This window comes from Coenobita brevimanus, chromosome 92 (genome assembly GCF_032717465.1).
Source record: "Coenobita brevimanus isolate Jiangsu-jjx chromosome 92, ASM3271746v2, whole genome shotgun sequence".
Taxonomy (NCBI): Eukaryota; Metazoa; Arthropoda; class Malacostraca; order Decapoda; family Coenobitidae; genus Coenobita; species Coenobita brevimanus.
The window spans coordinates 6,486,918-6,514,705 of record NC_137045.1 but is presented as its reverse complement, the minus strand read 5'-3'; the positions used below and the strand labels follow the sequence as shown (position 1 = coordinate 6,514,705).

At 41.2% G+C, this 27,788-nt stretch overlaps 1 protein-coding gene across 1 annotated transcript in view; it reads left to right on the top strand.

Annotated features, from left to right (window-relative positions):
- The window catches only part of LOC145412047 (uncharacterized), a 46,790-nt gene extending 19,381 nt beyond the window's left edge, over window positions 1-27,409 (top strand). The window contains exons 2-5 of the mRNA XM_080281965.1: window positions 18,716-18,888; window positions 24,128-24,224; window positions 25,236-25,400; window positions 26,149-27,409. Of these exons, the coding sequence (XP_080138091.1) occupies window positions 18,716-18,888; window positions 24,128-24,224; window positions 25,236-25,400; window positions 26,149-26,498 (785 nt within the window). The 3' untranslated portion in view covers window positions 26,499-27,409. The remainder of the gene's footprint in view (window positions 1-18,715; window positions 18,889-24,127; window positions 24,225-25,235; window positions 25,401-26,148) is intronic.
- Window positions 27,410-27,788: the final 379 nt, after the last annotated feature.

The window sequence follows — 27,788 nt, the reverse complement described above, 5'->3', positions numbered from 1 at the left end:
GAGATAGGAATGAGGAGAAAATAGATGAGTAGGAGGGAAAGAAGGAAGAAAGGAGAGGGTCATATAAAGAAACAGGAGGGTAGGAAAAGATAGGGAAAGAGAAAATAAAGAGAGAGAGGAAAAGTAATATGAGGAATGGAGAAGGTGGAGAGGATGGAGGAGAGATAGGGAACGGGTGAAAATATAAGTCGGAAGGAGTAGTGGAAAAGAGAAATTAAGAGAGAGAGAGCGGGGGGGGAGGTAATCCTGTGTGTGTGTGTGTGTGTGTGTGTGTGTGTGTGTGTGTCCCTTTTCATCGTGCAGATTTTGAAAGAGAGAGAGACAGACAGACAGAGAGGGAGGGATATAGAATGGTGTATGTGTGCGTATATGTCCTTAAGTATGTGTGTATTTGTTGTATGTATGTTCTGTGTATGTATTATGTATATGTATGTATGTGAATGGATGGATGAATGAATGGATTGTGTATGTATGTATGTATTATGTATGCATAGACGTACGTGTGTGTGTATCAGAGAAGGGGGGGAGGGAGGATAGTGTGATATCTCTTTCTCTCTCTCCCTATGTAAACCTCACTATCGTCCTCACAGATGAAGCTATCAGGCCCTCGCTTCCTAATACACCGCAGCCACTGTCTCATTCCCTACTGGCACTCTCCGGCACTGTCCCTCCCCTCTCTCTCTCCTTCCACTAATACTGTCCCTACCCCCTCTCTCTCCATCCACTAATACTGTCCCTCCCCTCTCTCTCTCTCCTTCCACTAGTACTGTCCTTCCCCTCCCCCCTCTCCTTCCACCAGTACTATCTTTCCCTTCTCTCTCCTTCTGCTGATACTGTCTCTCTTTCTCTTCCCTTACCTCCATATTGTCATTCATTCTGAATGCAACGGTGGCACTGTCTCCCCTCTACTGGCAACGACCCTCCCTCCCTGCTGTTTTTGCCTCATCCCTTCCCCTCTCTTGTCATTACCCCTGCTGACATCCTGTCACCATATTGCCATTAATGCCACTGTACCGGTGCGGAGGACAGGGCTGTGTCAAAGCTCCGTGATTTCTCTGATGCTGCAGTTTTGTCTTTATGAACTAATTTACTCTTGTGATCTTTTACCAAGTTACAAACTAATAGTCAGAAAACTGTCGAAGTCATACACCGTAAAAATAGGGGAATGTCGTTGGATGTCATTTATCAGTTTAAGACTCCTTGTCAGATTTTCTAGCAAAAATCTGGGCAGAATGTCAACCATTTACACAGTGAATTTCATAAATTAAGGGTTATAGTTCCCAAGGCCCTTTCATCTACCTCAGGAGTTTTCTCAACTAATGGCGATATGCAGTTGGTAGATCATAAATACTAAACTACTCATGTGATGTTTGCCTTGCCCAGCGAGGCATGTATATCAGATGTGATATTTATTGATCAAAGCTCAACAAACATTCTCTCATTACACAGGATCTGATATACAGCGGACTGATGACAGAGGAATCTCCGAGGAGGACGATATGAGCCGTACAGTACGATATGCCTTGTATGGAGACAGTGAAAGATTTACCCTTGCAGGCATTTTTTTTTTTTTTTTTTTTTGCTTCTTGTATTTTGTGGTCATGACACGGACGTCAGATTTAATGAAGTCCGTAGAAAAATCTGTTTGTATGGTTTATTAATGTTATTTCTGAAGAAACGATCATAGCGGCACTAATTCAGCATCTGCAAGAGACGAACTTCCTGGCTTGTGTTTTGCATGAGTGCAAATCATGTTCCTCCGAGTGGTGCACGGAAAGACGGGAAATTAATGACGTCTGGGATGAGCACAGTTCCCTTATAGTTCTTACTCCCTTTGTTATGATGGGTCTCTGTTAAACTTAATCGAGTCATTTGGAGGTAGCATGAAGGATATTTTTAAAAGTTCAGTACAGACGGGCATATCCTCCCTTTCAGTCTTTCCCACCTTTCCACCCCTCTTGCTGTTTTGCCCAGTCTTCTCCAATCTCTTCCTCTGGCTTCTTCCTCACTTTCCCTTGCCGTCTTCTTCGCCTCCCATCCCTTCTTTCTCACCTCCCTTGTTCCCTTCTTCACCTTCCTCGCCCTTCTTGTCACTCCCCAATATTCGCCTTCATTATCACCTTTACCTTCATTTCCCTTACATTCTTCATAACCCAGTTCCTTCACCCTCATCTCCCATACATTGTTCTTCACTTCTCCTACATTCTCCTTCCAGTGCCCTCTCCATCACCTTGTTTGCTCTCATTCTAACCTTCATTGCTCTCTGTCTGGCACTTCCCTTGCCCACTGTCTCACATTTCTTGCTCTCTTTCTCACCTTTATTGCCCTCTCCCTCACTTCCCTTGGCCCTTCTCTCTCTCTCTCTCTCTCTCTCTCTCTCTCTCTCTCTCTCTCTCTCTCTCTCTCTCTCTCATTTCACACAGCACTGTCGCCTGCCTTGTTCTCTTCAGCAGTTTCTAGCCATCCGCCTCACCTGTATCTCCAAAATACCTTCTACTTTCCTCTCTCTACCGTCCCAGCCTTTTTTTTTTTTCTCTCTCTCTCTCCCTTTCCACTTTCCTTATCTCCCCTCCTTTCCTTTCTCTTCCACCCTCCTTTCCTTTTTTCTTCCTCTTATCACATTTTCTCTTTCCTTCTCACCTTTTTTTTTTTCCATACCCTTCGTTCCTCCCCTTCCATCTCCACCTTCTCTCTCCATCCCTGTCTTCTCCCTCACTTTGCTTTTCTTCCTCCATGCCTCCCATGTTTCTGTTCCATCCTCCCCTGCTCTCCCTTCTCTCCTCTCCTCTTCTCTCTTCTTCCCTCTCCACCTCTCCCTCCTATCACTTTACCTCTTCCCCACCTCTGTTTCTCCACACACATTCCCTTCCTTTCTCTTCCTCTTTCGGCTGCCTCCGTAGTTCCCCAGTTCTGTCTCCTCTCCTTCATATCACCTTTTTTCTCCCCATGTTCCCTCCTTCTCCCTCTCCTCTTCCTTCTCCATCCCACCTCTTTCCTCTTGCCAATCATTTTTCTTCCATGCCCAGTAAATTCTGTTGCCTCTTGAACCTCCCCTCGCCCTCTTTACCTTCCGTCTTTTTCATGCTTTCTGTCCTCTCTTTCTGCTCGTGTTCTTTCTCCTTTCTTTTTTCATTTTCTCTCTTCCCTACCCCTGCCCTGTTCTCTCTCCATCCCTCCCTTGTTCTCTCTCATCTCCCTTCTCTCGTTCTTATCGCCTTTCCTCTCCTCACTCTTCCTCCTCACTCACTTCACTGTTCTTCTTTTCCTCCTCCCTTTTTTTTTCTCTCCTCCCCCCCCCCCCAACTTCCCCTTGCTCTGCCCTCCGTGGCGTGGCCGTGTGTCTGAACAAACAGAATGGTGTTTGTACTGTATAGTTCAACACCGACTCTCAGTAGCTGCTTGTTGCTCCCCTCACCCCAACCCTTACTCTCCCTCTCACTCTCCCTCCCACCACACATGAACGTATATTCACTTTCATACTCATCATACATGCTAATCGTATGCAAGCGCACTTATTCATTATGCACGCCAGTTTGTGTAAGTGCACATTAAGACACTTTCCGACGCTCATTTGAAAATATACGTGCCCTGGAACACTTACGTAACTAATACACACTCATAAATCTACGAATCACTAACTCAAGAGCATAATTATATTCCTCTGAGATTAAACTCATCTTAGATATTTATTTTATCAACCACCAGAGGATATTCTTCAACTATTTGGAAACTCTGAGGTCTGAATGGAAAATGCCATATCAAACTGGGTCAATTTCCTAACCATTACGAAGCTAAATATACTGCTGACCTCTTACGCTTCATTACTTCCCTTAAACCGTCATCAGTAATTAGCTTCTTAATGGTTGAAAAATGAACCCATGTTGGTGCAGGTTTCATTTATTAACACTTTCTGCAATTCGGTGCGGAAGGATGTATGTGATCGTCGGCATTTATTTATTTATTTATTTATTTGTGAATCTGTGCATCGATTAACTATCGACCAATTAACGGATCATCTTCAAACTTTGCACAGGTGTTGAGCATGTGGAACTTAACCAGGGGTAAGGGTGGGAGTGGGGGGACCCAAATTGGGACCCAATGATAAATATAGGGAACAAATTTTTCAAAGTGCCATAGGAGGCAAACGGTGAGAGATAGACACATGTTACTATTAATCACTAACAGGAAGTCATATACGGAGATTCTTTTGGCACCATACGGTACATTTGACTGAAAGATCAGAGTCAAGGTCACACATATTTTGACTTTAAATCAGCCAAACTGTGAGAGATAGGCACATGGTTACCATTAACCACTAACAGGAAGTCATTTATGGAGTTTCTGTTGGCACCATAAGATGTGACCTTGAATAACCTTGAAAGGACAAACTCAAGGTCGATCAAATTTTAAAGTTTTAAATCTCAGAAACTGCTATTTCTTTTGGTAATAATGCCATTATCAAGTCATAAAACTCCATTTAACCCAAGTACTTTCACCCTAAGTGACTTTGACGCCAATTCAGCCGATGCTGGCGGAGTTTTGTGACCTTGGGTCACTTTGGTCCAGTATTGTTTATTTGTTTATTTTTAGCATATAATTACCCCAGATATCACAGATGAAGTTACAACATCTGTTACTAAGACACCGTGTATTTATGCAGGTGTATATGGATTTATGGACTGCCTTACACAAAGATGCACGTGCACACGAACACATATATACACAGAGGCAAGCTTTGACCGGGTACAGATACTCCAGTAATATGTGTGCAGCGAGACTGACTCACCGTGGAGAGAGAGAGAGAGAGAGAGAGAGAGAGAGAGAGAGAGAGAGAGAGAGAGAGAGAGAGAGAAACTTTAATTCAAATTTTACCTTACCATCCAAAATTCATCTTTTATTTTTCATTTCAATATCAAATTCACTCCAACAGATTATGAGCAAGAAAATTACTCAACTGCAGCTTAAGATCATCATTTTTTTTCGACTTAAATATGATGGCGATTTAATTAAGCTTAAGGGGGAGACTTTTATATATTGGAAGAGGAATGGATACCGCCTTAAAACAACTCCCTTGCAATAATTATCGTCATTAGGCAGCCTGTTTCGTGGCTCAGTGGCAGAACAACATACTACTAAAACTCTACAACTTCCCACTGAACTTCTTCGTGACTAGTAAAATATTCTAGCGTTATTTACTCGCCAAACCTCTGTATTCACGATGGAGAGATGGCAATGTTACGCCTGGCTAAAGGGAACTGCGTATAAGGGTGAATTAAATTGCTGAATAAAATCGTCTGGCGGTGGAGATTATACTGGACATCATCATAGTGAAGGGGTTGACTCTAATACAAGGTGTCTGTTAAGCTGAATGAAAGCGTCTGGGGAAGGGAAGATAAAATGGAAAAGCGGTCGTAATAGTGGAGGGGTTAATGGAGGGGTGACAGGGAGAGACCATAAACACAGACAACAGTACATGTAGGAGTAACAAGGTAATGCACTCGAGTACACACACACACACACACACACACACACACACACACACACACACACACACACACACACACACACACATCGGACCCAAAGTACACAGACTGACAGTAGACGTCCAGTCGAGGTTGATGTGTGTGTGTGAGTGCATTAGTGTGTATATGCATTAGTGTGTGTGTGTGTGTGTGTGTGTGTGTGTGTGTGTGTTAGGGAGGAAATGTGAGAGTGCATTGTGTGTATGTATATTTGTGTGTGTGTGTATTTATATGAATTAGTGTGAGATTATTTATATGTGTTTGTGCAGTTGATTGTATGTGGATATTTGAGACAGTTTGTGTGTGTGTGTGTGTGTGTGTGTGTGTGTGTGTGTGTGTGTGTGTGTGTGTGTGTGTGTGTGTGTGTGTGTGTGTGTGAGAATTTCTTTGTATAAAAGCTAAAAAATATGACTGTGAAAAGCTTGCATGTGTGTGTGAGCGTCTGTATGTGTTCGTCTGTGTGTATAAAAAGTATGAATGAGCGTGTGTGCGAGTGAATGAGTGAGTCACAGATCTCCAGTGAGTCAGTGAGTGAGGCTGGACATAAATGAGGACCCACAAGACGATGATTAATGAGAGAGAGAGAGAGAGAGAGAGAGAGAGAGAGAGGGAGGGAGGGAGGGAGAAGGCAGCACCCACCTCTCTCTGTCTAACTCTCCCTCTCGTTTAATCGTGCCTTCTTTCTATTCCATCATATCTTAGTTTGTCTTAGAGTGAGTCATTATTCCATCACATGCATTAATACTGGTACAAAGAACACCAGCAAACCACGGATGGAGGGGAAGGTCGTTTTTTTCTTTTTCCTAACCCCCACTCAGAATTTTCAAAAACATATATAAACCTACTTTTGATTGGAGTATCGACATTTGTAACCTATGTACTTTCGCGTGTAAAAATGCTGTTATTGGTGGATTATATATATACTAATTTTTATAACATTATCAGGAAACGATACAAAGGACCGAGTTAACCTCACCATAAGAGCTTTCTTTGTAATTAACGAGGGATATAAAATATTTGATTACATTCGATCTGTCAAGTTTCTCGGTATTTTTTGTTCCACGGCTTTATACTGTAGTTCTTAGCAAATGCATACATGCAATCAGGAGGACAAAAAACAAGTGGTTCGTGCTAATTAGGATATCAAGATTTGTTTATGACCACGTTAATGATGATTATCCTTGCAGTCTTAACGTCTTTTCTTACTTGACTCAGGCTTCGGTGACTCACTTGTAATGAATATAATCACCTGCCGATGGCTGATATGAAATATTTGAAGAGGCGAGACTCTCTCTCTCTCTCTCTCTCTCTCTCTTTGTCTATCTTCTTAAGCTTCTATACTCTATCTCTCCCTCCACATCTCCTCTTCCCTCACATTAGTTGGTATTTTTGTGTGTACATGTATGCATGTATGTATGTAGGGTGTGTGTGCGCGCGCAGACGCTTGTATGTATACACTGTGTGTGTGTGTGTGTGTGTGTGTGTGTGTGTGTGTGTAAAGTCCAGTCATAAGTTTCAGCAAGAAGAAACGATTCTCTCTCTCTCTCTCTCTCTCTCTCTCTCTCTCTCTCTCTCTCCTCCTCCTCCTCCTCCTCCTCCTCCTCCTCCACCATCACCACAGTATTAATCAGTAAGAGAAGGGAAGTGGAGAGATGTGGAGGGATTAGAGAGAGAGAGAGAGAGAGAGAGAGAGAGAGAGAGAGAGAGAGAGAACGTGTGAGTGTACACTGTACAGTATGTTTCTATAGATGCATGTGTGAGAAAGAGAGAGAGAGAGAGAGAGAGAGAGAGAGAGAGAGAGAGAGAACGTGTGTGTGTACAGTATGTTTGTATATATGCATGCCATGTGTATGTTTGCATGTATGTATAGCTATGTGAGTGTGCGTGCTTGCGTGTTTACGCGTGGAAGTGTGTGTGTGTGTGTGTGTGTGTGTGTGTGTGTGTGTGTGTGTGTGTGTGGAAAGAGGGCACGTGCTGACAGTTATCACCCCATCAGCAGAGACAGCAACGTCTTTCCCTACCTAGCTGACCGACCCATCCACCCTCACTCCTCAGACCACACACACGTCATCATTTGTCTCTGAGCCTCACCTGTCAGCCTCTCATTTCTGTCCTTGTCTTACACCTTCTTGCAGTCTCACCTTGCATACTCAACCTACCACCATCTCATTTCTGCTCAGTATTCCTCTTAGTATCCTTATCTTACCTGACACCTTCACCTGACACCCTACCTTGCACCGTCCCATTCTCTCCTTTCCTTACACTTTCACTTGGCGCCCTCAGTCTCGTCTATCACTCTTCTATTCACTTAGCATCCTCTCTCTCTCCCCTGACTCCCTTACCCTTGTCTGGTACCCTTATCCTCACCTTACGCCTCCACTGGCACCCTCACCTTCACCCTTAGAGATCGCAGTGGAATGAACAGGTATGCTCGAGTTATATAGGCAGTTTATAATATTGCTGCGTTTTAAGCCGAGTAAATATGAGAACATTTCTTTCCGCACAGCTTCAGCATTGCATGACACTCAACTCATCTTCCCTTCCTCCTCAGTACACCCCTAAAAATTCGCTCAATAGCAATTACAGTCTCTTCAGTTGCCCACAGCCACCGAACCCAGACGTTGCAGGTGTAGGTGAAGTTGCCGTTGCAGGTGGAGGCGCAGTTGCATTCAGAGAGTGACATCATCTTCACCAGAGTTGAATCTTAATGCCACATTTTAGTAGGGTCTTTAACTCCTCATCCTTACCAGTTAGTTATTGATATTCCACGTTGATACTCTCGTGTTAAGTTACTGATGCGGTGGACGTCAATATTAACAAGATATAAATAGCATAAAAATACTTGAATGTAATATACAAAATAAATCGCAAAGGAGCAGGTGCTAGAAAGTAAAGGACAAAATTTATTATTATGACGAATTAGACAAAAATAAATCATTAAGGACGTAATGTTACGAAATCAGCGAATATACGTCCCTCAATCCTTAAATAACACCGTCAATATCGATTTAGGTTTCGTTGGTAAAATACAACAGGATGTTAGGGTGTAATCGCTATATAAAAATAAATCGCTGAAGGTGAGGCGCTACGAATCTCCTAAATCATGAAGAATAGGGCCCTTAGTCTTTAGTAGCACTGTAAATAATCCTGGTGACAGCCTACATAACCATCCCCTCACTCGATGACATTAAGTGGGAGATGAGCTGGTGTGGATAGCAGGCCGTATTCTTGCTCGTAACACTTTTTCCCTTGCGATTTATTTTCTGCAGTATGCTTTAAAATATTTTACTGTCACAGCTTTTGAATATCGACGTGGTTTGTATCACTAAAATACAAGAGAATTTTGAGATGCAGTAGCTAGATAAGTCGCTGAGGAAGAGGTGTTACGAATTACAGCTTTTTAAATCTTGGAAAATACTTCTGGTGACAGCCGGAATAACATAACCACTCCCCACTTACTGAGCTGGGTGCGAGATGAGATGGGGTTGATAGTGAGAACGCGTGTGTCATCTTTCGTGTGTGTGTGTGTGTGTGTGTGTGTGTGTGTGTGTGTGTGTGTGTGTGTGTGTTTTGTGGCTTGATGGCGTTGATAGAGTGTGTCCTAATTTCCTTCGTGTATATGTTTTTCCTTGCGCTTTGTGCCTTGGTGTTCGAGGGAGTTATGCGCTAGTGAGAAGGAAATCCAGAGTACATTTTGTCGGCCTCGTTGGAGTGGGTGCAGTTCTGGGATGATAACGAGGGTGGTTTTTTTTGATTTTTTGATTTACAAATTTTATTGTGTAAGGTTTACATAATAAAAATTACACAAATGGCGCACCCCCTAGTAACACATACGTCGGGTGGATTGCCTTGATGGGTTGAACCATTGTAATAAACATATAAATAGATTAATAATCACAGATATAAAGTTACACGAATAAAGGGTGGTGACAGTGGAAGGAGAGGTGTTAATTTTACAGTCGTTTAGTTAAAGTAGCGGTAGTAAGAGAAGTAAGGTAGTACGAATATAAAGGGTAGTATTAGGCATAGTAATAGCAGTAGTCGCAGTAATGGAAGCGATAATGATACTGAGAACAGTTATGATTTTGAGAATAATAGTAAATAGTAGTGGTAATAGTAGTAGTATAGTAGCAGTAGTAGTAATGGTGGTGGTGGTTGTGGCGATAGTTGTAAAAGTCGTCTTGAGATGAGGTAGTATTGTCAGTCTTTTTGTGAGAGTAATATCGATGATGCTAATAGTGAATATCTATATCAGTTGCAAAATTTGTGTGACTCCAGAAAATATTATACCTACCAGGAAATATGATGGGGCAATAAGTCACCAAAAATGTGATACAAGTTGCAAGAAAATATTTATAGTTATCAGTACATACGAAGGCGAAATAATACAAATGAAGAGGTTATAGGGCAGTGAGTGTGGTGTCTGGGGGTGAAGAGTGGAGTGACATGTTGACTGAACCCCCACATCACACCTCTGTAGTCAGCAGTTGAGAGAGAGAGAGAGAGAGAGAGAGAGAGAGAGAGAGAGAATTTATCCGATTCGCCTGATAAGAGTAATATAAGTGACTTTTGTTGTTACTGATGGCAAGAAAGTGATGTTCTTTCGATAAGTCATGGCAGAGAAGTGCCATATTTTGGATAATTCATGACAAAAATATGAAAATATGTGATTATTATTGTCAGTGAGGTGTAGGACTCGAATGCTCATAACAACTTAGACGATAACTCTTGACAGCAAAGTACCATGGTGAACTATTTATAACTGCAGTTTCCCCCACAGTTATTCATAACAGCTGTGAGACCTGCCGTTGATATGTCGTGGCAAATAATGCCTCCGTGCACCCGAATTTCCTCACACGGATTTTTTTTTTTTTTTTTTTTTTTTTTTTTTTTTTTTTGGTGGGGGGGTTGCAAAATTTGTTTCACGTAGCAAAAATTTTGGCCGTTTTTGCGCATTATATTGCCAAATTAATGAAATCAGCCATACTAACATAGCAAAATTTAACTTTGGCAGTTACATGATCATTTGCCATTGCAATATATTTTGTAAATGTAGCAATTTTTTTTTCAACAAAATGAATTTCTTAGGAGTAACAAACACAGTTTTCTCTGTGCATGGTAGAAATTAATGTACCTATGATTATCTGTGATGGTCATTATATATATATATATATATATATATATATATATATATATATATATATATATTATTTATCTGCAATTGATCCCTTTCAAACAGACGAATTTTAGTTGTCTCAGCTCCTCATTCATCGAACAAGATAAGCCAATTATCGTAAACCCTTCATTAAGATATCTGTTTCCTATTTAATTATGGTTATTACACAACGATTTTATTAAGATTGTAAGGCCAGGAAGAGATCATGAGACTTTCCTCAATTCTCTGAAGGCCGTATTCTCGTGAGCTTTGGGGTATTTATAGCGTTCCTTTCTTGCCAGCTTTTTTGCATATTACATTTTAGTTTCATCTCTGTCTTGCCTTTGAGATGACAAAATGAAATTCGGCGGTTTGCTGGGAATATGCGAGTATAGAGCAGGCAGACAGACAGTAGCAAAGCGGAGAGAAATGGGTGAGGCCTTCCTTCTGCACTGAACTGTCTTAGGCCGTTGAAGATGATGATTATGATAATGATGACCATTTCATAATATTCTCTCATAGGCTGTTTACACCTTATGAACATCAGCGTACGACAGACAGAAGCAGACTGGGAAGAATGAAGATCTAAGGATCTTCATAACTATCGAGAATAAAGACCGTGGTCTTCCTGCAACAACAATTTTACCACTAGATATTGTTAAGCGTGGTGGTGGTGTTGATGGTGGTGCTGGAGGGGCTATTAGTATTATTATTATTATTATTATTATTATTATTATTATTATTATCATTATTATTATTATTATTATTATTATTATTATTATTATTATTAGGCTATTAATTGTAGTTGCTGTCGTTGTTGCTGTTGGTGATGGTGGTGGTGATGGTGGTGGTATTGACTCAGACTCATCTTGATGTGAACCTGGTGGATTGCAGGCTTAAGTTTTCTCTTTCCTACAGTCCCCCAGTCTCCTTTCGGGGAGGATAGGGAGAGAGTTGTGGGACGTTGGTATAACCGATGCCTTTGCATGAAGGCGTCCCTCAGCAGCACCATACAAGTTAGGACAAGGATGAGGTGTTAACGAGACCCCCAAATCCAACCTGAACACGGCCAGCGGATTTAACCCCTTGGATTCGGTGGCGTAGTTTGTTTTAGTCTTCCTAACTCCTGATGATTTTACTCAGCATCAAGAGTGCTGTCGAAGAGAAGGGGTTAGGAATAGTCCTCAGTGACCCCTTCACCACCAAATGACTCTCCCTAAACCAAACACAACCGTCTGGGGACAGCAAGTATAAGATACCAATATACGTCATCGGATGGAAGGGGTTAATGGAGAGTTTATTTGTGAAAACGTCCCGGGCCGCAGACCTTCTCTCGCCAGCTTCTCATATTTTAGGCGGCAATTTACGATCGGGATCCTGCACGGCGATAACCAACCCAGAGCCAAACCCGTCCCACTGATGCGCCCGTCTCCCCAAATATTTAGCGAGGCCGTAAGTCAGGCGGGCAGAAAGGATGGCAAAACAGGGAGGCTGGGTGGTGGTGGTGAGTGAGGCGTGGGGGTGTCGGGCGATGATATGTGGTGGAATACTTATAGCTGGTTTGTTTTCACCTGACAGAACTGGGTCATGCACGGAGTTGTGGTTGGATGAAATTTGACAAGTCTTAGTTATGAGGCAGGAACGAGTCTGCTTGGTCACTGGTCAAATCGTCCCTGGAGTCTGACTATACTTGGCCATTGGATTAGGGAAAATGTACTATACTAATTATATTGAGTAGAGAGATCTTTTGTCGTAGATGCTCTGTGAAGGCGAAACTACATGTGGGTGTTTTCATGCGGATAAGAAGGGATCATAGACTGAAAACGTGTAAAACCCATCCCCTCGAAAGGATACCCAAATCAAGATCATTTCAGTTCGGAAAATGTCAGGTCTCATTGGGATTGAAAGACTGGAAATTGTTGACGGATTGAGGAAGTTATTGTTCCAGAGTTGACCAGTTGTGTTTCTGAAAATCCGAATATACTTGTTACATCTCATGGAATAAGAAAGGGGTGAAGAATGTTCAGGGATTAGAGTCATTAGTTTACGTAGAACATTAAACCCTTTTGTTCAGTGACATAATCTTCTTCTTGCTGCCTCCAGACAAGTGTATTCATCGCAGGAGGCATTTGGTAGTGAAGAGGTCAACGAAAGCAAAATCTTACCTCTCTAAGTCAACAGATCTCTCCTAAACTGGATCAGATTGTCCAAATATACCAAGGAAAAACTAGAAAGTGCATCATGAGAGTGAAGGGGTTAAAAACAACAATTAGAAGTAAACGTCAAAGTATTGGAGTTGAATCTTACAGCTGACTTGAACTCTGTCAGAATATTTACTTAAAGTGCGAGTTATTTTACCGTTTGGCTCTTTTTTTGTGTCTGACAACACTGTATGGATCTGAGAGCAGGAGGAGGAACGAGAGGAGAAGTGGAGAAAGAGGGAAAGAGAATGGGAAGGTAGGGAGAGAAGGTGAATGGAGGAAGAAGGAAAAGACGTGGAGAGGACGGGCAAGAAGGGAGAGAGGGGAACTAGGAATGGATTGAGGAGAAATGAAGGGAGGAAGAGATGAAGAGAGTCAGATATTTAGAGAGAGAGAGAGAGAGAGAGAGAGAGAGAGAAGGGGAATATGGGAGAGATAAAAGAAGGAAGGAGAAAGAAAGAGAAGTTGAGAAGGGGAAGGAAAGGAAGAAGAGAAAGATAGTAGTTGCAGTAGACGGTAGGCGGCTAAAAGAGAACATTCTTTAGCATGAAAGATGAAGACAGCGGAAAAAAAAAAAATGGGTTTGGCCTCCATGAGGAAGAGTACTATCAGAGAGGGGGAGGGGGAGGTAATTGTAAGTTAAAAAGATATTAAATCATATGAAGTCATTGCTTCATTTAGCGTCTTATAAAATAGCAATGGTACCCGACATTGCTTTGGCTAACTAACGTAAGATTTCAGTTTTAAAATCTTAAAATCTACGACTAGGTAATTTTTAGGGTGTACGGTACACCAGTTATGAGCTATCAATACCCATACACTCACTCCATCATGTCAGCACCAGTACATACACCCTCTAATACACACATTCATCATGGAAAAGTGGGGATATTACTCGTGGGATCGGGATCAGACAAGGCTGCACCCCCTTTCCAATCACCTGCGCTTAGTCTTCATGGTGACTGTGATCTGTTGGTCTTTATATGCATACGAAGTGTCACTCGTTAATCATGAAAACTCCGGTATTATCTTACGGGGTTGAAAGCAAGGGCTGTACCCCCTCCATGACCCCCAGAGTGCAGTTCGTGTGGTGCCTGTAACGTAACTGAACCTGTAAATATACCCACGAACACTCTCATTCCTTTATCTAGAAAACTATATCCTTCCCGTTTCCAGATTGGGAGTCAGGGTTGTGGCTCCTCCTCCGAACCTCCAAGCTTAGTTTCTGTGGTATCAATTGACGGCTTTTGTCTCTGTCTATGGCCATGCAAAATTTCCCTTACCTGCCCTATAAAGTGGGTCAGGGTCGTGGTTTGCACCGTCTTCATAGAACCTCTCTGGCTGTCCTTACGGTACTCACGTCCTTCCCCTGGGCCATAGCCATACGAGTACCCAGACAAATATTCGGCTCATTATTTTCAACATTGTGGCCTTGCAAAGTACACATAACATAACAGACACACAGACATTGTGAATTACTATATAAATATGCTTCCTGTAACTGTGTATACCATAGCTTTTCTTAACAACAGTACAAAAACATACACTTGTCATACTTTTTATATAAATGTGGTATCCAAAGAGCACATAGCAATTGGCCTTCATTAGTTCAGCTACCATTTCGTAAGGTTGGCATTGAGAACTGTATAAATGACGAGCAAGGGAAGGCAAGGAGCGAAACACACACACACACACACACACACACACACACACACACACACACACACACACACACACACACACAGAAGCAAAAGAAAATAGATAAAGTGATTGCGTGAATAAATAAAGTAACTGCGTGAATTATGAAAAGTGTTGCCAAACAGAATATGTGCAGAGATGTTTGTACAAGTAATGAAGACAACAACTCTGAAGAATGCAGATGTTTTAATAAAAAAAAAAAAAATGAGAGACGGTGGCGAGTGAGAGACGACGGGTGAGCAATAAAGAAAATGAGTTAGTGATTCTCTCTCTCTCTCTCTCTCTCTCTCTCTCTCTCTCTCTCTCTCTCTCTCTCTCTCTCTCTCTCTCTCTCTCTCTCTCTCGATATCACTACAATAAGAACGCAATAATGATTCCTCTGAGAGCTTTATTCCTTTGACAGTGAAGAATTTAAGAAAAACATGTATATTTTCCCTCCCAAAAAACTACAAATGAGAATGATAAGAATGATGACAAATATTAATCCATAAGAAACGTATATTATGGAGCTGAACTATTAGCATGAAGCGGTATGCAGTGTCGCTCTTTTCTTACAGTACTTTTGACCATTCCTGTAAAATTTCCTTCGGGTTGTTCATTCCTACATATGTGGCTTCTTACTGTGTGCTTGTACAGGGTGCTTACAGAAGGTCTGGAGAGAAGTTTTCTGTATTATTATTATTTATTATTATTATTATTATTATTATTATTTTATTTATATTACTTCCATGCCCAAGGTATAAGTGAATAGCGTCAAGTCTGTGCAACCTGTGTATCTGCGTAACGCCTCCCCCCCCCTCTCTCTCTCTCTCTCTCTCTCTCTCTTCCGGGGCAGCAGCAGCAGCACCAGCACCAGTTATCAGTGAACATGCAGCGTGCGATAGGAGGGTGACGTGTGGTGAGATAGTGGTGTGGGGCGAGGCGGTGTTGTGGCCAGATGAACTGATAGGATAGGGTTACCACTCCCTCCATCCCTCCACCCCCCTCACGCCGCCCTCACACCCACTCCCACAGCCCAACCACCCAATGCAGTAACGTGTCAATGGAAGGTTTTTTTTCTTTTCTTTTTTTCCCTCCTATTCCCCCTCTGACTCATACCCACACCTATACCCACACCTACACCCCCACACCTACACCTCCACACCTACACCCACTGCAGTAATGTGTCTTTGCTCTGAAGTTTTATTTTACCCCCGCCTCCCACACATTTTTCTTTTTCACTCACATCCATCCCCACACCTACCCACGTCCCAGTAGTGTAGTGTCAATGCTGTGGGTGGGAATGTGTGTGTGAGGGGGAAGGGGGAGTCCACAGCCATACTCCTACCCACACGCAGAACCACACCCACATCCACACCGACTGCAGTAACACGTTAATATTTGGAAACACACTGTTGGCTCTGCCCCCTACCCACCCCCACACTTCACTTCCCCCACACTTTCACCCACACCCACACCCATACCCACATCCACTGGAGTAACATGTCAGTACTGGGAGGTGTGTTTTGTTACCCATCACCTTCACCATATCCTTCCTTTCATGACTTCAGCACTTGTGGTTTGAAGAAAATATTGTTACAATGTATTCGTTTAGTTTTTTCACTGATTGATACCAAAATACATTTCATTTGCAAATACTTTAGATTTACTTTAAACCCACCAGTACGAGAGGTTATTCATAGGCAAAATAAGGTCATCTGGCGGTAGAAGCGTTTCCTGAATCCTCTAGGTATAGCAAGAAGAAAAACTAAAAACGTCATTGGAATAAAGGGATGCATGGTTGTTGCTGTTTCAGACCCTTTCACTAGGAGAGGTATTTCCTGAATCGTCTGGGAGTAAGGAGAACCACCGATAAAGACGTCACCGTGCTAAAGGGGTTAAGCAAACTTTGATAAGGAACCTTTGTGTCAATATTATGAAGACACACGAGGGAGGGAGTGTGGATGGGGGTGGTGGGGAGGCTGACCCTACAACACACCATACAACTTGACTGACACTTCTTCTGTTTTGTTGCATGTGTATTTGTGGCTAATAGTTTCTTTACGGTGTCTTGAAACTGTCAAACCCTTGAAGAAAAATAGAGCGAGGCAGACAGGCAGAGATAGATAAACAGATAGATAGACGGATACATGCATACATAAATACAGAGAAAGAAGGAAAGGAAAACATAACAGGTTGCAGATGGGCTGTCGGCTGGTGGGTGGGTGGGTGGGTGAGGAAATGAATGAATGGTTGACGTAACACCCAGCGTGGCGGCGGCGGCGGTGGCAAGGTCATTGACGCCATCATGTCGCTGTTTCTCTCCACTCCATACCGTTCTGCACCCAATACTATACACTCTTTATATATTATTTTTACTTCATCACTCTCCTCCATTACATATACAGTACTTTCTAATAATTCTGTGTTTTCCTTTTATCAGTGTTACTTTCTTTTTTTGTAGCTACTCATATAACAGCAACTGTAATGGTCACTATGAGGTCCACTACAGAATCAAACTATCACATCGGAGGGAAAATGATAACCAGAATTAATCCTTCCCAGTGCTAGCAAAGTGGGAATGAGAAGTGAGAGCAGTGGGCGTGAAAAGTGAAGTGATGTAGCTTATATGTTTATAAGAGTTGGAGTATTTAGATGTTATTTTTACTTGATTATATAAGAACCTTACTTCCAAAATTATACCAAACCATATATCCAACCTCTCGATACTCTACCGACTCACAATCCTACATCCATAATTTCTACATAATCTCACTCCTACCTCCCCCACTAACACCAAGACTCATGGCTGGACGTAAAGTATTCTCGAGCATGACGTCAGGCAGGAACTAGTAAGCTTACCCAGACCTTGAACGTGTTGAATGAATGGTGCAGAATCCTTGCTTCCTCTCACTCACTCCCACTCGATAAACACAGTAAAAAATTTGTAATGTCAACAGTTACGTTTAAGCTTAAGTGGGATCATAAAATTTGTAGTAATTGACGCTACAAACACATCATTACACACACACACACACACACACACACACACACACACACACACACACACACACACACACACACACACATGGGACGTGTCTTGATCACTCTCTTAACAGGGGTCATTTGTCTGTGTGTGTTAATTAGCGTGTAGTGTACCTGGCCGCACCTGTGATACCGCGACCCTTACCATTGTTTGTGCCCACGCCGCTTCCATCCCGGACATCTCTACAAAGGAGGGGTCTTGGTTTTGTCTTTCTTTCTTTCTGTCTTCTTCTTCTAGTTCTTCATGTTCCTCCTCTCTCTCTCTCTCTCTCTCTCTCTCTCTCTCTCTCTCTCTCTCTCTCTCTCTCTCTCTCTTTGAACTTCAGAAACTGGATATTGAACTTTTATATTTTTTTAATGTTCATATCCCTCGTACATCCCACATCATCTTGACTCATCCACCCAGTATTAATAATCCTGCTTTTGGCCCCGTTTAGATTTTATTACACTTCCGTCACTCGCCTGATTTTCATACTAGGGATTTCACAACAGTAGGGAACGAAGTGGGACGAAGAGATTATGGACTCTGGAAAAATATTGCACTTTTTATTCGAGCCTTCTCAGAAGTTAGCGCTCAGTTCCACATTGTTTCGTTCGATATCGCGGTTGCAAGACATTTGTGAGTATACAGCTTTTAGTTTCGTTCTCAGATTAATTTTTCATAATCCTTTGTTTGCCACGGAATCTCCTTGAGTGTTATATGATCGTCTGGCAGAAGCGAGAACAAAATAAGTAAATGTTCTCCTGTTCTGCTACAAAGTGTTGATAGATGCTCTTTCGAAAGCTTAGTTTTCCTCACGTTCACCTGTAATCCTGCTCTAAGGCTCAGTTTCTTTACAGTCATCTTGTACGGAACAGTGTCTTCGTATTCCCGTCTAATTTCTCTTTGGTCAAACCGATCCCCCCACCAGCTCTCAATTGACCCGCACCACCTTCCACAGACTACCCTGGGAGTGGGTTCTGTGGCGTGAGTCGCGAGTGTGTGAACTGTAACCTTATTTAAGCCTTAATTTTCATCACAGTTAGCTTATAAGAATTAGTTCAATTTTAATAGCTAATCTCTTTTATGCCAAACCCATCCACGCATGCCAACTAACTCTAGCCATCTTCCGCAGACTACCCCGGGAGTGAGTTCTGCGGTGAGAGTCGTGAGTGCGTCAATTGCGGTGCCGTGCAGACCCCGCTGTGGCGTCGGGATGCGACTGGCCACTACCTGTGCAACGCCTGTGGCCTCTACACCAAGATGAACGGCATCAACAGGCCTCTCATCAAGCACTCCCGGAGGCTGGTCAGTGCTGGACTACCCGAGGAGGTCCGCGTCTCTCCTCAACACTTTATTCCTATGTCTTTCTTCTCTTCTTTGTCATTACTGTAACTGGTTTGTCATCCCCCACTTCTGTCTGTATCTCCCATCCCTTCTCTCTTTTTGTCACCTCTTTTCTCTGTCTGTTCTCTTTGTATGTTAGTCTCCACTTTATTTCTCCTTTTCCATCTCTCTCTCTCTCTCTCTCTCTCTCTCCTCTCTCTCTTCTCTTCTCTTCTCTTCTCTTCCACACTTCCTTCTTCCGCCCTTCCCCTCTTCCCTTATCTTGTTACCACTTTATTTCCTGTCGCCACCCACTTGCTCCCTCGTGTAACGCTACGTAAATTTTCCGCAGTTACTGTAAATTTAGGTACAGGAATTTTAGGTTAATGATGTTGGTTAACTTTATTATAATTATTATTTAAGTATTTATATATTAACTAGCAAACTTTCTTCATAGTGTTCATTTCTTCTATGTATGTGTTTATATAGTTACTTGTTCAGTCATTAGTTTTGTGTATATATTATCACTATTATGTTTCCGTTTCCTGTGTTTATTTGTTTATTTTCCTTATTTATTCATCAGTTTCCGCTAGGGATCCCTTCTACTTTCATCTTTTTCTGTACATCATCTTTACTCTCTTCGTCTACTTTCCCTTCAACTTCGTCCATAATTTTCCTTCCATTATTACTCCGCCAACGAAGTTGGAGGAGGTTATGTATTCACCTGTGTTTGCCCGTTTGTCCATAAGATATCTCTAAAAGTTCTCAATGAATTTCAGTGAAATTTTATGGAAGGGTGGGCCATGGGCCAAGAAAGAATTAACTAAATTTTGGGGCGGATCCAGATCTGGATCTGGATCCAATGTATCCTGCACAATACGGGTTCTCGAAAATGAAATTGTGTGGAAGGATGGGCCATGGACCAAGAAAGAATTGATTAAATTTGGGGGCGGATCCGGATCCGGCATTGGCGGAGGTATGCGCTCTCTGAGTGCTTTCTAGTTTTCCTCTGTGTTCCCTCCATCACCCCCCTCCTCTGCATTTCTTCACCTACATTCGTTTACTCCGTTATTCCTTAATTATATTTTCTGTACAATCCCTTCGTTTTTTTTATATGTTTAATTTTTATTTTACGTATCCTGAAGTCCTCATTACATAATGTTCCAAAATCTCTGTACGGTATATTCTTCAAAGTTCAGGAGTAATTTCATTTAATGGCAAGATATTCCGAAATTTTATTATATCTTCTGAATGGTTTTTCCCCTGTCCTCTTTATGTACATCTTGTTATTTGTGTTCAAGACACTTCTATTTGTGGATTTCGATTTTTTAAAACATAGATCCAATGTTTTTCCACTTTATATTTTTTGTCGAGTAATTATCTCTCCTGCGATCTGTTTTCCTCTTTCCTGTTATTTCTTCTGGTTTATGTTCAGTTCGTTATCTTTTTAAATTAAGTTTTTTTTTATAACAGATCCAATATCATCCTAGTCTAGTATGATACCATAGTCAGTGGTGAAGTGTTTTCGTCTCTCTTAGTTTCCTTTTGTCTTCTTAATTATTTGTATCATTTACTTCTTGCGATTTCTTAGTACTGAGATCAGAGGGTTTTCAGTTTATTGTAGTATTTATTTTTTAATTTTATATCATTTTATAGATTTTCCTCCTACCTCGTATTTTCTCTAATATACATTTTTAAAAATTTCCAGAGTCCAGTTTGACGCTGTATATGATATTGAAGTACAGTTGGCATCAAAAGTCCTGTCCTTACTCCTACTGCTCTCTCCATGGACCTGGAAAATTGTGTGGTGAATCCGCAACAGACACTGATGAATTTATTTGCCCGCAGATCAGCATCATCTGTGTTGTTTGCATTGGACTCACCACACAGAGAGAAGCAGGAGAGGCGACAGAGCTTTTGATGGCGACTGTACTGACGTCTCTCTTTACTGATATTTCGTTTCGCTTTTGTTATTGATCTCATTTCGCATCATGGTCTGGTCTTTCAGTATTCAGTTTCTTGATACTGGGCTCCATAACTTTTCCCAGTGTTGGTAATATACATACACTGTTGAATTTTTCGTGTCGTGTGTATTATTTTACTCCTGTTTATTTCTTCTCATTTGCATTCAGCTCATTGCCTCATCCGTGCAAATAACAGTTTCTTAATAATTTAATAATATGAATCACTGCTTAATTTTTCCAGTGTACTTTAATATTTATAACTGAATTCTTAAACCTACCTGCCAGTTTTCCTCATACCTCCTTCGTTATTTTTCGTAATTTCTTTCGTTATTCTGTTTGTATATCGCAGTTTCTTAAAGCGTAGCATCAGTTTTTAAGTCGATATTAGTATTTATTCTTGAAGTACAAACTCTCCTGGTTTCTCTTATATGTCTTTTATTTATTTAATCTAATTTGCGTCCAAGCCTTCATCAAATCTTCTTGATTTTTATTTCTTTATACAGGAACTTATTATTTTTGCAATATTTTTTCCTGAACGTTTTTTTAATTCTACCCGTTATCTCTTGTTTTCCTCGTACCTGTTTATTTGTTTACTTTTGTTATATTCAGCTCATAATTTCATCTTTCTAATTTTCCGATTGTATGTTTCTAGGATTAACAATTTTTTAGTCATCTCATATACATTCCTGAATTTTGCACCTCTGCAGGTTTTTTTTTTTTTTTTTTTTTTTTACTGATTTCGTCACATTTTCTCATCTTTAAATTTTTCGGTCTCTTATTACAGAGGCTCAGCTATTTTCCAGTCAGTTTTGCTATGTAGTGTAATTTGCACCTCTTCTTATATTTTACCCATAAATTTAATTCCTCTCCTTTGACTTCATTTCATTATATATATATCACCTTTAGCATTTCCTATTTAGTATTTTTGCAGTCATTTTTTTTTTTCTGAGCTCTGTATCTGCTGATTTTCCCTTTTCATTTGCTTCCAGGTAATTTATATCACCTCCACAAATTGCCACTTGCGTAGTATCACGTAATTTTATAGTATCCATCTTTCTGTTGTTTTCTCCTTGTGTGGGTAGAGGGAGCTGTCTGCCTTTGCTGTGCCAGTAAGAAAAAGGATATCATAGAAAACATAGAGAACTCCCATGAAAATCAAAGATGAGCAGAAAAAAAAGATTTCAATTCTTTTTTGTGCAGTGTATTAGAGAGAGAGAGAGAGAGAGAGAGAGCATGATAACATTTTTCGACCTTACCGTGCATAGGGAGCCGAAGTTAAAAATGTAAACACCGAAAACTTCATTTGGATAATAAGAGTACTGACGTAAGTGTTCTGCATCTGTCCCTATACTTAACCCCTTGAATCCTCTCTCGTTTCTTTTATCCTTATTAATGTCATAAGAGTGTGATTATTTAAAGCAGATCTCTGGTAGTGAAAGAGTTACTGGAAGGTGTATCAGACTCCTCTAGATGGAAAACTTAAAAAAACAATGAAAATACTCGTCTGATAATACTAATATGCCATTGGATGTGAAGTTGTTAAAAATAAAAGGAAATGTAGATGTTTAATGGACAGATTATTATCGCTGAGGAAAATTAGGTGTATGCTGATTTTATATTTTTCAGTTTCCGATTTCACAATACCAGATGCATTATTTTTCATGATATTTTATATTTTGTATTTAATTTTCTTCCTCTCCTTTTTAATTTACTTCCATATATTTCCTCTCATTTTCCTTCATCATCTCACCTGTGACATTATCCATCCAGTATATTTCCACAGTTAATTTTTATATAGTGTATCTAGTACTGAATTCTACACTTACTTATTATCATACATCATTCACCTCTATAAACTGCGACTTAGAAAATATCACCTTGTTAGTAATGATCGAATAGACATTTTCGAGGAATTTTTTGATATTATTAGTGTTGGGACATGTTTTTATCATTTGCTTTCAACTAATTTTGTAAACTCTATTATTTACGACCGGGTATTGTCACCTAATTTTACAGCATCCATCCTTGTGTGTGTGTGTGTTTTTTTTTTTTTTTCACTTCCGTAATTTGTGACTTAAGAATTATCACCTAATTTAACAGCATCCTTCTTCCTCTTTGTTATTTCCTCTTTGTAACTGTACACCGTTACAGTATCTCGCCTCTATCGCAAAGCCGTGTTCTTGATGGCTTATATTTCGTAGCGCCTCTCCGTCAGCGATTTATTTTGTCCAGTACACCTTATGACCCTCTTATATGTGACAGGTACAAACTATGCCCATATTTAAAAGATAAAACGTAACAGAATATTACCACTGAGGGATTCTACGACTCGCTCTCAGCTGAATAAAATCGTCTGGAGTTAGCTGGGATAGAATAGAGTTGTCCCGTCGATGAGAGGGTTAGTGGTACGTTCGGGTATTGTGCACTTAACATTTACATCACGACCCAATTAAATAAAATCGTCTGGCGTTAGCTGGAGTACAGCACTACAGTTGACTCGATCGTGAGAGGGTCAAGGTGTCCTGTTCAATATAAATTGCAATGAAAGAGGTGCTACGACGTCATCGAGGATACAGTTAATATTATATGGATAAATTGTCTCCTAATTATATTTCCTTTCAACTCTTAAGTATGAAGGATAGATACAGAAGGAAGCACTACGCCATTAGTGTTTCAGCTGTTTGCATGTTATAGTTTGGCATATATATATATATATATATATATATATATATATATATATATATATATATATATATATATATATATATATATTCTGCAACGTTTTAGCTGAAACAAATACTGTATGACGGCAGTCGAATATAGTATCAAAGTGGGATGTAAAGGATTAAAAGTATCTCCAGTCCCCACAGACGAAGCAGGTGTTCCATTCCTACCATGTACTCATTTCTCCTTCTTTTACGTTTTCTCTGCTTCTCTCTTGTTTCTCTTCCTTTCTACCCCTTCCCTGTCTCTGTACCGCGTCTCTTCCTGCATTGCTTCCTCGTTGTCTGTCCTAACCCGACTCAAAACGGGGAAAAAAATAATCATTGGTAGTTGCCTTTTTTTCGCCTCTTTACCGCCGCATTGTCTGCTACCCAACACCTTTCCTCCTCTTTTTTATTTTTCTCTCTCTCTTCCTGCATCCTTTCCTCTTGTTCTTTCTTGACCCTTTACGACACAGAAAATCTAATAATTTTTATTTTCTCTTTCCTCCGGCCATCCCCACCACACTGACGTTGTTCATTTTGCCTCCCCAGGACGGGTTCTCGTTCCAGACGTCAGCCCGGCGGATGGGCCTCATGTGCTCCAACTGCGGCACCACCACGACAACACTGTGGCGACGCAACAACGAAGGTACACACACACACACACACACACACACACACACAGAAAACATGCAGGTGATTCCCGTTCAGTATTTTGTTATTCTAGACCCAAAGAGAAGCTGAAAGCGTTGCCTGTCGGTGCATTTTTATTTATTTTTTTTTTTTCCCACCAAAGTAGCGTAGCGTGAAGACCAGGGTAATAGAGTGGCAGCCCAGAGATGGCGTGAGAGGCAGCGAGGAGAGGGAGCAAAACGGTGAGAAGAAAGTCGCAATTATACTGGTTCTGGATGGAACAGGCTAACAAGAGGAAGGTCACGGTGCAGAAGAAGAAAGACCTTAATGAACGATGGAGAGAGAGAGAGAGAGAGAGAGAGAGAGAGAGAGAGAGAGAGAGAGGAAGACTAGATTTGGAAGGAGGTCGAGGCAGCGGATGTGAAAGGGAGAGCATGACGTTGGTGGGAAAGAATAGGGCGAAAAAGTGAGTCTGGTGGCGAAGGAGGGATAAAGGAGGGGTAAAGTAGTGAAGGGATGGAGTGAGGGGGGACTCTTGCCAGGTGAGAACGGAGAGAATAATATGAAGGAAGAAATGATGTGAACGTGGGAGAGTAAAAAAAGGAGACGTAACTGAAAACTTTAAAGCAGCAAACGAAAAGGGGAAAAAATATATCGCAGAGTTACCAGTAAAGATAATGAAATAACCGAGGGGGAAAAAAAAAAAAGAGAGGGAAAGGGGGTAATAAAGAGGTATTTATGGAAGTATGGCTGAATAATACAAGAAATACGGATAATCAGCAGACATCCGGTCCATAAGCAGATTAGTCCAGGGTCGTTTAGTTTAGTTTATTTTATTCTAATCTCACATTTCAACGATGATTTTATTCAGCTTAGGGGAGCGTGAGATTTCAATGCCACACTCCAGTCATATAGTAATTTCTCTGTTTTCAAATCAGTGTTTTTGTTTATGTTTCTCTTGATGTACGGTGTGTGTCAGTCTGCTTATCTGTCTATCCAGCCATCTGTCTATCCTCGTATGTTGCAGGTGAACCGGTGTGCAACGCGTGTGGGCTGTACTATAAGTTGCACGGGATCAACAGACCTTTGCAGATGAGGAAGGACTCCATACAAAGCCGCAAGAGGAAGCCAAAGAACAAGAAGACTGAGGAGGGGACTGAGGAGAAGGAGGCCAAGGAGAAGAAGACCACTGGTAAGGGGGGAGAGAGAGAGAGAGAGAGAGAGAGACTACGATAAACAAGATGTAGTAAAAAAAAAGAACAAGAAAGGAAACTGAATGACAATATTTATGAGCGTATTGGAAAAAGAACATTGAAAATAAATGCCTCAGTAATTATAGAAAGCAAAGAGTAGGTCTAGTTAGAGGTCTTCGGTCAAACAGAGCAGCAGTTAAGGTCTGGATTTTTTTTTTTTTTTACATCTTCCTGCAAACCTTTCAGTATAATTTGCAAATTTATTTTTCAGTACCCACCCCCAGACACTTACTAAGGATACTGTTTTCATAAAAAGCCGTTGCCTGGAAAGTCAATTGCACAAGAAATGTATTTTGTTTTAAGAGATTATTTTAGTGCTTTTAATAAACTGTTCTTAGCTTCAGAATTCATAACCTTGTTGAAAATGTAAATAAATGATCATTTGCTTGATGATTCCATAAGTAATCACTAAACTGTAAAGAAATAGGATCACTGGTATTTATCGTATGCATTATATATATTTGTGCCAAATGCTAAACCGCGTATAATGCAGAAAGTTTCCGCAGGATTTTATATAGCTATGTTTTGTAAACTTATATTTAAACATTGAAAATAACCTACAAATTTCATTTCATGTCCGTCCATAAATTAAAGAAAAAAATCTCCCATTAACCATTGATGTGATGAGAGACCAGAGATATATTGTGAGTTTTCCCTCAGGATGCTTAAGTTCCCTTTTATCCACAGAAGAGAAGCCCAGCAAGGAGGGTGAGCGACGGCCAGCAGATGCTAACCCCCCACCCCTGGCCAAGCCCCCCTCCCAGCAGCAGCAGCAGCCACCTCAACAACAACCCCAGCCCCAGCCCCAGCCCCAGCCCCAATCCAGCCAGTCCGCAGCAGCCATGCCCAGCACCAGCAGCCAGAGTAGCGTCAAGGTGAAGCAGGAGACTCACCCAACCTACCCTGGCCTGCCCCACCACCACCACCACCACCACCACCACGCCCCCCCGGCCCTCAACTGCACCCCGACCTCCACCATGTTCGGCCAGTACTCCTCAGGCTCCAGCACCAACTTTGCTAAGCTTATGATTAGTTAGAGTCCGCGTTAGGAGGGAAGGGAAGGGGCTTGGTGGACCCTGTGCAATATGGCGTCCCATAGCTGTTACCACTGTCATCACCTGCCTCATCATTATGAGTACTGCCACAGTCCACTGTTATTTCTACAGCCACCATTAACATTACCATCACAGCAGCTACTGCAACCGTGTAGCTGTGTAATTATGTAACAAAGTTTGGCACCTCAAAATGGCCCTGTGTATTAACTACTTAAATTCCAAGATGGTAATATTGCAGTGTGCGTGAACATTAAAGTGCGATCATTCTTTTATGTTAAAGCTTCAGTCAGACTGTCGTATTCTGAGCGTGAAATGAATGTAGCAAAATGTGAGAGGTCAGATCTGATCTGGTGTTATGGAAATGCAGAGGTGTGAAACTACCGAACTTTCACTTTATGGGGAAGAGAGAAACCGCTGTGAACACACATGGTTTAGCCAACGCACGACTCAGTGACAACAGACCTGACACCATACTCAGGTATTGCATGTGAATTTGTTCTCGTGTTTCACACTGACTGCTGCAGACGATTAAGTTGTGTTGGAGCCTTACCAAGTTGAACTCAGGACCACCACTATACCACCACTGATAAAGCTTGTACGAATTTTTCACTGTTGCACAGAGAGAAGTAGGCCTACCTGTAAATCAAATGGGTATCTATGTAACAGTGTCTCGAAACGTATTAAACACTTCACTCGTCAGCAGTTTACTAAGTTACTGCACAGGGTTACATGCTGTAGCTGAAACGATATTTCTATTCATGTAGGATCAGCAGTGACTTGAAACTTGTAAACCTTTCTAATTTGGTTATTTAGTTAATTTTATGACAGTAACCTCAGATGTCTGTAAAGAGCAAGTTGTTACAAATGTGATCCACAGATATGCTGTGCCTATGTCAGGCAAAAGGACAATACCGCATGTCGCCCTTGTGTTAGACGGAGTGCACCAAATATGATGTGGCGTCACCTGCAAGAAACATATCTGAATTGAAATGCATTTTTGACTGCGAGTGCAAGAACCACAGAGACGATGTATTGAGATATTTCATACATTTTTCATTATTTTGACTGATATACGATGGCGACTGAATCGGTGCCCTGTTTCATGAGTAACTCTGAAATCATCTTCCTTTTGGAATATAATTTTGAGTACACTGTATGTGATTTAATAAGATAAGCAGGTAATGATCAACGAAGCAGCAACACCAGACCAAACCATGACCTATGCTTTGCTTGTCCTTTAGCGACACCTCGCAACGCCCGGAGGAATCATCT